The sequence below is a fragment of the Camelina sativa genome, chromosome 8 (assembly GCF_030686135.1).
Source record: "Camelina sativa cultivar CO46 ecotype springtype chromosome 8, ASM3068613v1".
NCBI classification, from domain to species: Eukaryota; Viridiplantae; Streptophyta; class Magnoliopsida; order Brassicales; family Brassicaceae; genus Camelina; species Camelina sativa.
Window position 1 is genome coordinate 18,209,725 of NC_141887.1, and position 13,085 is coordinate 18,222,809.

Here is a 13,085-nt window from a genome sequence, read left to right on the forward strand (position 1 = left end):
GTGAAACCTTATAAAATCATACCAAATACAATAAAAATCCTAAAGATTAAATTAATTTTTAATCTCTTTTATATTCACCTTAATTTAAGCTATATTGCTAGGTTAAGTTCTAATGATTTCCTCTTTGTAGTAAAATTTTGAAAATGGAATATTAATTTTTTTTATATATATAGAAAATCATTAAATTAAAATTTTTTGAATTAAATAAACATTATATTGATCTTTATATAATTATATTTTGGATCACAAGAACTAAATATAATGATGAGTATACAAAAAAATGTATTAAAATTTTTTTGGAGGTAAGAGAGAGTTAACTATTTTGATTTAATAATTATATTATAATAGTTTATTTAGTTAAAATATTGCATATTTTTAAAATATAATAAGATATACATGAATGAAGATGATTTCTTTAGCTTGATTCCCTCATTGGGCTTTGATCGAAATTAGTATTGTTGCATTGATAATTATTTTTTACAGTCACCAAAAATTTATTATACATATGTCATTGAAAATTAAAAGTAATAAGAAGACAAAGAAGGGATGAAGAATACATAATATATGATAAATCTAACAAAATATATAATCACATTCTTACCATGAGTTTTGAACTTATGCAAGAACTTAAACAAAACAAACAAAATATTTAGAATTTGAGGTATGGTGGATGATGATATGAGAATGGTTATTTTTAGGATTTCAAGAGATGAAAGTTACATTTTTAAAATATATTATTATACATATGTAATTGAAAATTAAATAATAAGAAGACAAAGAAAGAAGGAATAAATACATAAAAACAAAGAAATAAAATTGAACATAATATAAGATAAATCTAACAAATATATATAACTACACTCTTACCATGAATTTTGAACTCATGCAAGAACATAAACAAAACAAACAAAATATTTAGAATTTGAGATATGATGTATGATGATGTGAGAATAGTTATTTATAGGATTTCAAGGGGTGTAAGTTACATTTCTAAAATAGATTAATCAGAGAAGTTACAATTATAATTTATGGTGTGTTTGAATGCAAATGAATATTAATAAATAGTCAATTCATAATTTATGTAATTTCAGTTACAATTTAGTAGTAAAGTGTGGATTTAAAGTGTAAATTATTATACATTATTACATTTTCATTTAATTATAAATAAATATTATTTTTTTTTATAAATTAAATACTAATGGACCAATAAAGAGAGAGTGAAACTTTACTGATTTTGTGTTTCATCAGTTTTCAACATGTAGATCCCACTTGACTCCGACTAAATGTAAACTAAATTTTTTTTCTTTTTTCAATCATTTGTATTAATTAGTATCGTTTTTCATTAAGCTAAAAAGAGCTTTAAGTAAATTAATTACTATATATAGCATTTGTATCAGTTTATTAAATAGTATCAATTATAGTGTGGAAAATAATCTTAAAAATTTAATTTACATAGCATTTGACATTTTTGTCGCAATCACAATGCATTAAAACATTTATTACATTTTCTAGTTTTTGGAAACTCTTGAAGATGTAATATTTTGTGCGGATGTTAAAAAGAAAAACATGTAAATTAAAAATTGAAAAAAAATTAAAAAAATATTGGTAAAAAAAAGTAACTCAAACACTCCAGTCAAAACGTAGACACACAAATGGGAGAAGACTAGAACAATCAATTAATTCATCTACTTAATAAAAATAAGTACGGTTCTTTGATTTTTTTTCTTCCAGTTCTAACTTCTAAAACAAACGTGTTTATACTTTATAGTAAGTAATAAAGTTTGTGATGAATTTATACAATGGAAAATTCTCTAGTTAGAAATCATTTTTTTTGTCTAGTTTTATAAAACTATTTTCTATGCTTCAAACTTATGCATTATGCATTATGTTATTTTATACTCTTTAAACTTTGTCTTCACTTTCTCGTTCAGTTAACATATTATTTTATAAACTGTCAAAGTGGTTACTAATTAAGAAAAAATTCAATTAATCTTTGTTCCCATCGTTTTTCATTAAGCTAAAAAGAGTTTTTAACAAATTAATTACTATATATAGCATTTGTATCAGTTTATTAAATAGTATCAATTATAGTTTGGAAAATAAATTTTAAATTATTAATTTACATAACATTTGACATTTTTGTCGCAATCACAATGCATTAAAAACATATTTTACATTTTTTATTTTTTGGAAACTCTTGAAGATGTAAACTTTTGTGCGGATGTTAAAAGGAAAAACATGTAAACTAAACTATGAATAGTATTAAAAAAAAAAAAAGCCGTAAAGAGGAAAAAAAATATTGGTAAAAAAAAAAAAAAAAAAAAACCTACACACAAAGGGGAGAAGACTAGAAAAATCAATCAATTCATCTACTTAAAAAAAAAATACGGTTCTTTGAAAACCGGTTTAACTTAAATTTGTTCTGGTTTAATCGTATTCCCTATTCATTCATCATTTCATTTCATTTCTATCATAACCCCGCAGCTCGCAGCTCTCGTCAATGTCATGATGTCAGTTACATTGTTGGGGTCGTCCGTTGATGCGGTTGACCCGTAGCTCGCGGTACCAAGGGTGGAAGTAAGTGTATATATAAAAATTAGTAATATGAGTTGTTACCATATCTGGTCTCCATTGCTTATTACCAGTTGGCATGTTTTTTTAATCTTTTTTTTTTTTATCAAGAAACAAATCTAATTTACATATTTTCTATATAAACAAATTACTCTATGTTTAGTGTTTTTCAGAATTAATTTTTGGTTAGCCGTAAAACACCTATTTTTCAAATAGAAAATAAAAAGAATTATTTTGTATTTCACGTTTGCATTTACATATATCGTAACAATACTTTGCGAGAATCTTGAAAAATGCCTTTTATTATTAAAAGTGAATTTGTTTTTGAACTTTTTTCACATGTACATCCATACGCAGAAATTGGTGTTTGAAACAATCATAGTACTATACAATTACTTTCTTCAACTTAAGTTCGGGATGTGCAGGTCTTACAGCTCCATGAGCAGTTCTTGGCGGACAATAAAACGTCGGCGTGTCTAAAACACTATGGTCTATCTATGGGTACGTACTATCCGGACGAGATCCAACGTTAAAGCCAATCCTAATCTTTGTTGATTCCTTATGTTCATGTAGAATAAATTAGTCATTCAAAAACTTATATCGAGTCTAAATCAATTTACTTCATGGACTGAGATTTTCTTGGAAGAGATTGATTCTGATGGAAAAATAATATCAGCTTATTAAAATTCCGATAATATTTTCCCGCCAAAAAAAGTTCCGATATATTTTCCCGTCAAAAAATTTTAGAAAAAATATCCCACCAAAAAAATTGACAAAAGTTTTCGACAAAAAAAATTTTTGCCAAAAATTTTCCCGCAAAAGAAAATTTACAAGATTTTTATAAGGTTTTTAAAAGATTTCCAACCTTGTAAACGCTTTTACAACTTTTAAAAATCTTGTAAACCTTTCTAAAAGATTTCTAAAAACCTTGTAAACCTTTTCTAAAACCTTTTAAAAACTTTTAGAAAACCTTGTAAATCTTTTAAAAAAACCTTTTAAAATGGTTTACAAGTTTTTTAAAAAGGTTTACAAGATTTTTCATAAGGTATAAATTTCTAAAATTTTGGCGGGAAAATCCATTTTCGTAATTTTGACGGAAAACTTTTTCAATTTTGGCGGATTTTTTTTTTATTTTGACGGAAAAATAATTTTTGGCAAGAAATTTTTTTTATTTTTTGACGGGAAATTTTTTTGATTTTGATGACTTTACATTCTTGTTGTCTCTCAAAAAATGGTAATTTAGTTATTTTGTACATAAAGAGGGTTATTTTTGAAAATGATCAACATGGAAATGTATTCTCATAATAAGGACATGGAAAAAGGAGTATTTTTGAAAATGCTCATTTTATTTATTAAATTTCTAAGCTTAAAAAAAGTGTCATTCGTGTTTCCAAAACGAAAATGGAATTTTCATTGTGTTTCCAAATAAAGATTTTTAGGAATTGTGATGCGAGTTTATGTTTATGAAAAAAACATGTATTTTTTGGAAACTCTTGAAGATGTAATCTTTTGTGCGGATGTTAAAAAGAAAAACATGTAAACTCAAACTCTGAATTGTATTGAAAAAAAGAAAAAATAATAATAAGACTAGTAAAAAAATATTGGTAAAAAAAAGTAACTCAAATCAAAACACTCCGGTCAAAACGTAGACACAACAAAGGGGAGAAGACTAGAAAAATCAATTCATCTACTTAATAAAAAGATATACGGGTTCTTTGAAAACCGGTTTAACTTAAATTTTGTTCTGGTTTAATCGTATTCCCTGTTCATTCATCATTTCATTTCATATCAATTTTTTCTGCGATTCTAGGGATTTTGGATTGAGACGATTTGGATTCAATGGAGTCCGAAGATTTAGAGCTTTATGATATTGGAGGTGCAATGGAGGAAGAAAAACGGCCAGGGGAGCTTCTCGCAGTCGGCCGTTCAGATGAAATCGCAGGGGATTATCTCACTGTGAAGCACACCGGCCCTGATAACGGCGAGAGATTTTTTCAGGCGGAAAATCCGGCGCCGCGTAACCGTATTGCTTATAACTTCGAAGCTTTGATCAAACATGCTGGTGAAAAAGGAGAGATTACTATTGGTTTCTCCAAAGAACACGGTCGTGAAAAAGGGTACTGTTTTCTTTCCCTTTCATACCAAGGAAAAAGCTTCAAAGCTTATCTCACTTAGAATAGATTTATATGGCTAAGATAATCTTTCAAAGGTTAAAAGATTCAAAGCTCAATTAGGGTAAGTAAGGAAGTCCGTTTAGGGTAAGTGTAAGGAAGTCGGTAGAATTCAGTAGTAAAGCAAAGCAAAGCACAACACACCTTTTCTTTTATCTTTTATATATATTGATTTCTCTTCTGTAATGGTGTATGCATAGGGTGGAACACTATGGCTATACTTCTAATACTGGAGTCATATACGGACAAGATGATCAAGATGTTGTATTTGGCCAAACTTTTACCACTAATGACATAGTCGGATGTGGGATCGATGGGGTTTCTCATGACATTTTTTCACGTAAGTACCTCCTGATTATCTCAATCAAACTGTTTTATGTTTGGAAAAGTGTCATCAGTTACCTTTTATTTTCATGTCAGCAAAAATGGGGAGAGGGTAGGTTCAATCCGCAGGCAATTGAGTCATCCTCTGTACCCGACCATAGCTTTGCATAACCCAAACGAAGAAGTTTCTGTCAACTTCGGACAGATGGGGTTTTCTTTTGATTTTGAGGTAAGTACTATTGAGAGTAAACAAGATGATGATGATATACATCTCTTTACATATTTTTTTCTGATACAATCTTCCATATCTGATCACCTTTCTATATTAGAAATTTGAAGCATCATTGAGGGATAAGAAAGATATGGAAATTGAAAAGATTTCCTTGTCGCGAAGCATTAGTCAGGGGTGAGCATCTTCATTTCTGCCGGTTCTCTTGTTTTTATTTGTGCTCAAGCTTCCCCTCTTTTTTTCTTTTTCTTTTCAGGCTTGTCAAAACCTACCTCCATCATTATGGTTATGAAGATTCCTTTAGAGCTTTTACCCTGGCTGCAAGTAAAGTTCCTCCTACTGATGTTGCACAAGAAGCTGGTTTTGATGAGTATGAATTGCATCTACGGAAACATCTCAGAGAGGTACTTCTCACTGCTATCATCATTATCTTGCTGTTGTTGTTTTTTTGTTTGGAGGTATGAAAAACAAAAACATACTACATTGCTACTACTTTCCTCTTTGATTCTTTGTTGTTTCATATCGAACTGATCCATGCATTCCGGTTTGTTAAAGCTTATAATGACTGCTGAGATTGATGCTGCTTCTGCTGAACTCGAGAATAGATTTCCCCAACTTATCGAGGTGGGTTGAGGAACTAGTTAACTTTTCGAGTCACTTACATTGTTGTTAGTTTGAGATATGAACTCTTCCAACATTATCTGCAGGTTGGATCAGAAGTTTACTTCGTCCTTGTCTGTCAAAACATCATCGAATTAGTACGGGTATGCTCTTTAATCCTTGTATATTTACTACCCATCAGATCCATGGACCATGGTTGTATGTCTCTAATTAAATTTCCCTGTGCAGAAAGGGGCAAGAGCAGAAGCTAACACATATGCAAAGGAGAAGAACTTAGAAGACTTAAGAGATTCATATCAATTAAAAAAGCTTTTCGATGTTAGTACTGTGATTCTTCAAACCTTTGGTTGGGATTTTGATATTTCACTCATAGTTTTGCTTTTTCTGTTTCAGGGCTGCAAGGCTCTTCTTGAGTGTGAAACTGTTGATGCTGCGGATCTTTTAGGAGAGACACATAAAGCCAGAGTAGCAGACTTTATCAATGAAGCAGTTTTAGCAACTAATCCTCAGTACAATCCTACTTCACTTGAGCAAGTTCTTAGACAGGTTGGAGCGACCTGCGCCCTCTACCGCTGTTGATGAGAGAGAGGCTTTTGTTAATTTGAATCTTAGTGGTTATAAAAAATCGTGTTTTTTTTTTTTTATGATACTGATCTTTGTGTAAACTAATTTCCAAATTTCTAAAAAGAAGAAAAGAAAAGGTCGTCCTTAACTGTATAATTTATTGACCATTTTGATCTATGGGAGCTTGAGAAAATTTATTAGAAGAGAGATGAGTAGATATTTGTTCAGAACAGATAATGACATATACGTTTACTTATCTAATCATTTCTTACGTAGCTTTCTAGGAACCGTAATCAAAATACACACAATGATCTCCTCATGGGTTTTTTTTTTGTTTGTTTGACGCAGATCAGTTTTTTTTTTTTTTTTTTTTTTTGTCAACAGACGCAGATCAATTATACTATATATGTTCCCTTCCCTTTTGTAGAGCCAGCCAGCCTTTACTCTCATTCTCACTCTCTGGTAGAGGAGAAGGATCATTCATTCTGTGAACTGGGCAGTGGACAAATCCATGTGTGGATACACATAAACAGTCTTTTCATCCAGTTGTTTCTGAATCCACATCAGTTTCTTCAGTAAGCGATCAAGTTTGGGCCCTGCATATAAACATAACATCATCACACATTGGAAAACCGTTTTAAGCATCATGATAAGCTCATTATTTTTGTTTTAATTTTTTTACCTTTTACTGAAGTTTGGCTTGTATAAATGGCTGCATTTACTTGGCTGGCTACCTTGAACCAGTGTGAGTCGCTAAACAACTCATTACACGGACAGTTTGGATGTCTCTGGGTAGCGGCGAGAGTACCGAAACTTTGCTCCAATTCTCTTAGAAACATCTCCTGCAATGATTTCAAAAGGATTACCAAAACACTTACGGACTCAACGAGCAATATAAACTAAAACTATATAGGTGCTTCAATTCAAACATAGGGATGGTATAAAGGTGAGAATAGTAACAGAAGGACACAGAGAAGAGGAAGCAAGGGATGAAGACCTACGTTCTGTTCAGCAAGTGGTGCAAGCTTATCCTCAGCAAACGTAATGGCCTCCTCGGTCTTGTCTTGGCGGATTAGTTCTATCAACATTTGCTGGTGGAGATGAAAACTCGCCTTCAGTATCTGCAAACACATAGCTCTCATGTGTTAAAAAAAGACCAATTCTTCTCTTAAGGATCTCACTGAAGTGTTTTCTGCATAGCATTGTTGTACCTCAGGGTTTAAAGCATTCAATTTCTCAACAGCATCCTCGAGATCTCTGGATTCAATAGCCCTGACAAACCCAGTCGTTCATTCATACTCGCAAGATCTACTACTGCTGTTACATATATTACAAGATTAAACACACATCATCAACAACATCATCAACAACAACAACAACATCATCATCATCATCATCATCATCATCATCATCATCATCATCATCATCAAAAATCAAAAGGATACCTTGAGTTCTAGATTCCTCTTGAAATATCTCAGCTGCTTCTCCAAATCCTTCAGCAACAAGAAGATCCATCACGAGCATGCTAACGTCTTCTACCGAGAGTTGTATCTCCTCCAGATTCGATTCCCAAACTTCACGCGTAAGTACCACCTTCGATGTTTCCTGAAGGAGAACAAAAAAGTAACCAATTCGTCCAATTTTACATCATCGCTGATACCACAGGACACGATGAACAACACGATCCGTGAAGATATTACCATAGTATCTTCTTCGTTCTCTTCTCTTCCCCCAAATTTAGCAATTCCTAACAAACTACACAAGAAATTAGCTAGCTTTTAAGGTCGTCAGCCAAAGTTCGACTTCCGGATGCACAATTCACAATAAGGACGCAAAGGTAAAGCAAGATTCCAACTAATTTTCGTTTTCCCGAGAAAATACCTGTAGAATTTTCCGAGAAAATGTTGGAGACTGATGCTTTGGAGCGAACTTCTAATTTCTTTCTTTCTTTTGCCTTTTTGTAAACGAAACACAAAAAACTCAATCTTTCCCCCTTGTTTATAACCAGGTTTCGATCGAACCGCTAATAAACCGAGACAATTTTATTGGTTTTAGATAAAAACAGGTTTCGATTGAACCGCTAATATATAAACCGAAACAATTGAATTCGTTTAGATATTATTTCCCCCAGATATCAATTTCTATGTTTTTTTATAAATAAGGGAAATGTATGGGTTAGTTAGTAAATATCGTTTCTTTGTCACCAAATATAATCCAATCCGAGAATTTAGTTATCGTAGTCGTCGAACGAATCATAACATTATTCTCAGGACCATCTTCATTGTAGCATTCTTTAGGTGTAATCTGTTCAATATTTTATTTAAAAAATAATTATTATCAAACATGGAATTATTATCAATTTCTGAATAATTATATAACATGATTATTTAAAACAGTTTCGTGATGAAATACCCGTAAATCGAATCCATGGGTAACTACGATCATAGTATTTCTGTAAATATGGCAATCCAAGTTTAGACAAAACTATTATCTATTATAAATTATAAATCAATTTAAAAAGGAAATACAATCGTTATAAGCATTCTAATTATAAGAAATAATACCTGATATTATTTAGAATCAAATTCGTGTATCGTTTAATCTGCTCTATAATACCTACATCAAATAATAATAATTATTTTATTATTATTATATTATTATATATGAAACCACCATACAAGCATGTAAATACAATTAATCTGTCGATCAACCAAAAAAGTAAAATATTATACCTTTTTTAAAAAGTGAACCAACAATATCCAAAGCTAGATGAGTTTCGAATCTTCCTTCCCAAGAAATAACTACACGAACAGGAAAACATATAACATTAGTCGATTAGGAAAGATCAGAAAATTTGCTTTCCAAGTAACAACTACACGATCAGGAAAATAAAAAGGTTCAGTCGGTGAATCATAAGAAACAGTAAAATCAGAATACAAATTGAAAATTGAGAATATGAACCTTAAAAAGCATGATATTATACCTTTATTAGAAGATGAACCAACAACAACCAAAGCTTTAAGATTTGTGGATCTTGCTTTCCAAAAAACCACTATATTAACAGGAAAATAAAAAAGAACAGTCAATGAATCATTAAAAACAGCAAGATCGGAATATAAATATAAATTTGAGAACATGATAAAAGAATTATAAAAATTCAAGAGAAGAGTTTTTTTTTTTTTTTTTTTTTTTTTTGTAATGGTGAAAGCATACGATATCATTGTATTTATAGATGTAAAAGACCTATCTTTTTAGGGTTTTTAGGTTTTTAGGGTTTTTAGGTTTTTAGGGTTTCCAGTTAGAAGATGTTTTGACATCGGGCTTTTTTCATGCAGGAACCCATAAATTTAAATTTACGTCGATCTTAAAACAATCTAATCTAAGCCCATTAATTACCCAATCTTCGTTTTATGCGTTTTATATTATGGTCATGTATTCTCAAATTAAACATCAAAGAGTATTTTTTCATAAAATTAGGGATTAATTTAGCAAATTCTAGTTTTGCAAATAACTTTTTATGCAATTAGATTATTTCTGTCGATTTTTTTGAATTATTTTAATGCGAGAAATAGGTAAAATTACGTTCAAGGGCAAAATATTTCAACGTCAGGGTCAATTTCATTAATGGTAAAATGGTAAAAGTTTGCTGAGATTGAATGTGGGACGTTTTCACTTCACATTTAATATAATAGATGTGTATCTTTGTGTTTGGAAAATTAGATTCTTTTTAGGATTTATGGAACTTTGTGTATTGGTCCTTCACATAAAAAAGAACGACTAACACTTTACCAAAAACAGATTAGAAACATTTTGTAAAACTAAATTCTGTCTTTTTCCCAAATTAGATGTTTTTGCGTGTATAATGGATGTGGAAGATAGAAGAAGGCCTGCGAGTATCATTGATATTAATGAAGTTGGTCTCATGGTGTTGAATGGCAGGTAAAAGATATTTACTCTACCTTTATGACTGTTACAATTTAAAGTTGTCCCTGTTAAGATTTTTATTGATTTGATGAACATGTAGGTGTGAGACTGTGAAGTGTCGTCTCAAAGACAACTACGCTTCTCAATTCAGGACCATATGGCAATCAAGCGGGTGCCATCTCATATACAAATCCGAACCTGTGTTTTGTGTAATGCGGTTTATGAGGGTTGGTGAATATGAAGGTATGTAACATAAGTTTTTCTGATATAATCATCATAATGTAATCAATAAATTCACCTAAAATTCTAAATCTCCATAGGTGCACCATGCCTTGAAAACACCTTGGACTCTTCGAAGATCTTCATAAAACCAGAATTCGAAGGACTGGAGCATCACCAGGCTATGTAAGATGTAATTATGTATATGAAATCAAATTATATGATGTTAAAGTAAAATTCCTTAAAACACTTATATATTTACAGGACTGAATTTGCTGGACGTTATTACATAAACCATGTGATCAAGCAACAAGGTGAAAGCTCAGGAACTCAAGTGTAAAGAATGGGGCGTTGGCCGTTAATTTTTTCTTTAAGAATGTCTAAAAAATTTAGTATGTTTGTATTAACCGGAACTTGAAATCCAACTTTGTATTACTCTCATCTGTATTTTGTAGCTGAGATAATACATTATAATATATAATTTTGAACTATTGAAAATTGCTTACGCTTTTCAAAATTTGGAATCTACTTATTGAATTCCAGTATCTTTTTTCTACAGTTTAGTAGATATTTTAAAGACTCAATTAATATTTCACATTGAGAGTATTATTTATATTTGGTAAAAGAACATTTCTCTATATATGCAAATACAAAAATTTCTTGACAATCCAATCAAACATTTAAAACTTTTTCAATAGATAAAAACACTATATTTAAATATGTCAATTAATACATATTAAGTCATAAAATAAACATATTTGAGAGTGTTATTTATATACGTTAAAATAACATTTCTATATATATGCAAATACAAAAACTTCTTGACAATCTAATAAAACATTTAAAACTTTTTCAATAAATAAAACACTATATTTAAATATGTCAATTAATACATATTAAGTCATAAAAGCAATATATCATAAAATTTAAAAATAGTTGTTATTAAAATTTTAATACCGCGCTTTATAAGCGCGTATACTCCCTAGTTTATATTTTATTCTGATACTAAATATCATATATGCTATTAAAAATGGAGATCGATACTTTAAAGATATATATCCTTTTTATATATGATTATTGGCATCATACTTTAAATAAGTTTAGAAAATAAATATTTTACATAAATGATAAATCTTAAGAGTTGCCAATATATAAAATATCTTCAACACAAATTTGGATCAAACCTTTGTATAATTGTTTCGTAAAATTGGGCCTTAACTTATAATACATGTAGGCCCAATAACGTCAAAGATAGAACGAATATTCTATAGCCCTAGAATGTTCTTTCACCTCGGATTAGGGTTACAAATTGGTGTGAGACTCTATATATAACTCTCTTTTGCCTCCAACGAGCCACAAGTAAGCATCAACAATGGAGCAAACTTTCATCATGATCAAGCCTGACGGCGTCCAGAGAGGACTCGTAAGCTTCTCTTTCTCACTCAATACTAACTTGATGTAACTTTGGTTATGTTCTTTACTTCCTTGAATTGCTTCTTCTTGAAAAAATCGAGACTTAATAAAGTTGTGTGTTTTTTTTTTTCTTTCAGATCGGTGAAATCATCTCTAGGTTTGAGAAGAAGGGTTTCACTTTGAAAGGTAATGATTCTCGTACAAGATTTTAAGATTAGAGATTTCTTAGATCGAAGATTGAGGTCATAGTGTCACTTCCATAATCAGATAACAGAAATTGAGGATTATATAATTTGGAAGAGATGTCTCTACTCTAGACCTTGCTTGGCTTGACAAAGATTATGCATGTGTTGTCTGATAGATTTTAGATTTTAGTATCTGTGCCTAAGAATGTGTTATAGACATGTCTGTGGTTATGGTTGGTCTAGTTTCTGGACATTTTGTTATACTTGATTTGGAAGATAAAAGATCATACCTGTGTTGTGTAATAGATTTTGGGTTATGGTATGTGTCTTAAGATTTGTGTTGTGTGTAGGTCTGAAGATGATCAGTGTAGAGCGCTCTTTTGCTGAGAAGCACTACGCCGACTTGTCTTCAAAGCCTTTCTTCAATGGACTTGTTGACTACATTGTGTCCGGACCTGTTGTTGCCATGATCTGGGAAGGAAAGAATGTTGTCTTGACCGGACGTAAGATCATTGGAGCTACAAACCCCGCAGCTGCTGAGTCTGGAACTATCCGTGGGGACTATGCAATTGACATTGGAAGGAACGTGATCCATGGAAGTGACGCTGTCGAGAGTGCACAGAAGGAGATTGCATTGTGGTTCCCTGATGGACCTGTCAACTGGCAGAGCAGCGTTCACCCTTGGGTCTATGAATCATGAATGATCTGTTGCTTTTTTCAGTAGTGTGTTTTCTATGTTCCCGACATTTCTTGCTTTTGTGATGACTCCTATATTTTAAGTTGAATTTGATTCTCCTTCTCTACATTGCTTGCATAGTTACATATGAATGCAACTAATCCTCCTAATGGCAGGTTATTTACAAA

General features: G+C 31.1%; 3 protein-coding genes across 4 annotated transcripts; 2 read left to right on the forward strand and 1 right to left on the reverse strand.

Annotated features, from left to right (window-relative positions):
• Positions 1-4,306: 4,306 nt before the first annotated feature.
• LOC104707233 (ran-binding protein M homolog) lies at positions 4,307-6,636 on the forward strand. 2 transcript variants are annotated; one of them, XM_019228556.2, is made up of 9 exons: positions 4,307-4,688; positions 4,943-5,079; positions 5,159-5,295; positions 5,396-5,472; positions 5,552-5,699; positions 5,851-5,919; positions 6,003-6,059; positions 6,145-6,234; positions 6,310-6,636. In XM_019228556.2, the coding sequence occupies exons 1-9, from the start codon at positions 4,411-4,413 to the stop codon at positions 6,493-6,495; spliced, it is 1,179 nt and encodes a 392-aa protein (XP_019084101.1). In that variant the 5' UTR covers positions 4,307-4,410; the 3' UTR covers positions 6,496-6,636. The 2 variants fall into 2 exon arrangements, with proteins under 2 accessions (XP_019084101.1, XP_087316830.1); XM_087460704.1 differs by lacking the exon at positions 4,307-4,688 and having other exon boundaries at positions 4,943-5,082; positions 5,163-5,295.
• A 19-nt stretch (positions 6,637-6,655) lies between these two features.
• LOC104707234 (protein GID8 homolog) lies at positions 6,656-8,447 on the reverse strand. Its single transcript, XM_010423540.3, is given in 8 exon segments — positions 6,656-7,076; positions 7,163-7,322; positions 7,482-7,601; positions 7,692-7,756; positions 7,759-7,797; positions 7,926-8,085; positions 8,181-8,235; positions 8,362-8,447. Coding segments are annotated over 7 exon segments (663 nt in total). The 5' UTR covers positions 8,184-8,235; positions 8,362-8,447; the 3' UTR covers positions 6,656-6,960.
• Positions 8,448-11,906: 3,459 nt separating this feature from the next.
• LOC104707235 (nucleoside diphosphate kinase 1) lies at positions 11,907-13,024 on the forward strand. The gene is made up of 3 exons (XM_010423541.3): positions 11,907-12,046; positions 12,174-12,222; positions 12,572-13,024. Exons 1-3 carry the CDS (start codon positions 11,996-11,998, stop codon positions 12,919-12,921), a joined length of 450 nt encoding a protein of 149 aa, XP_010421843.1. The 5' UTR covers positions 11,907-11,995; the 3' UTR covers positions 12,922-13,024.
• The last annotated feature ends 61 nt before the right edge of the window (positions 13,025-13,085 follow it).

Coding starts and splice junctions, on each gene's coding strand:
- LOC104707233 (XM_019228556.2), top strand. CDS start 4,411: ATGGAGTCCGAAGATTTAGAGCTTTATGATATTGGAGGTGCAATGGAG. Junction 5,080..5,158: donor GGTTTCTCATGACATTTTTT/CACGTAAGTACC, acceptor TTTATTTTCATG/TCAGCAAAAATGGGGAGAGG. Junction 6,060..6,144: donor ACATCATCGAATTAGTACGG/GTATGCTCTTTA, acceptor TTCCCTGTGCAG/AAAGGGGCAAGAGCAGAAGC.
- LOC104707235 (XM_010423541.3), top strand. CDS start 11,996: ATGGAGCAAACTTTCATCATGATCAAGCCTGACGGCGTCCAGAGAGGA. Junction 12,047..12,173: donor ACGGCGTCCAGAGAGGACTC/GTAAGCTTCTCT, acceptor TTTTTCTTTCAG/ATCGGTGAAATCATCTCTAG. Junction 12,223..12,571: donor GAAGGGTTTCACTTTGAAAG/GTAATGATTCTC, acceptor TGTTGTGTGTAG/GTCTGAAGATGATCAGTGTA.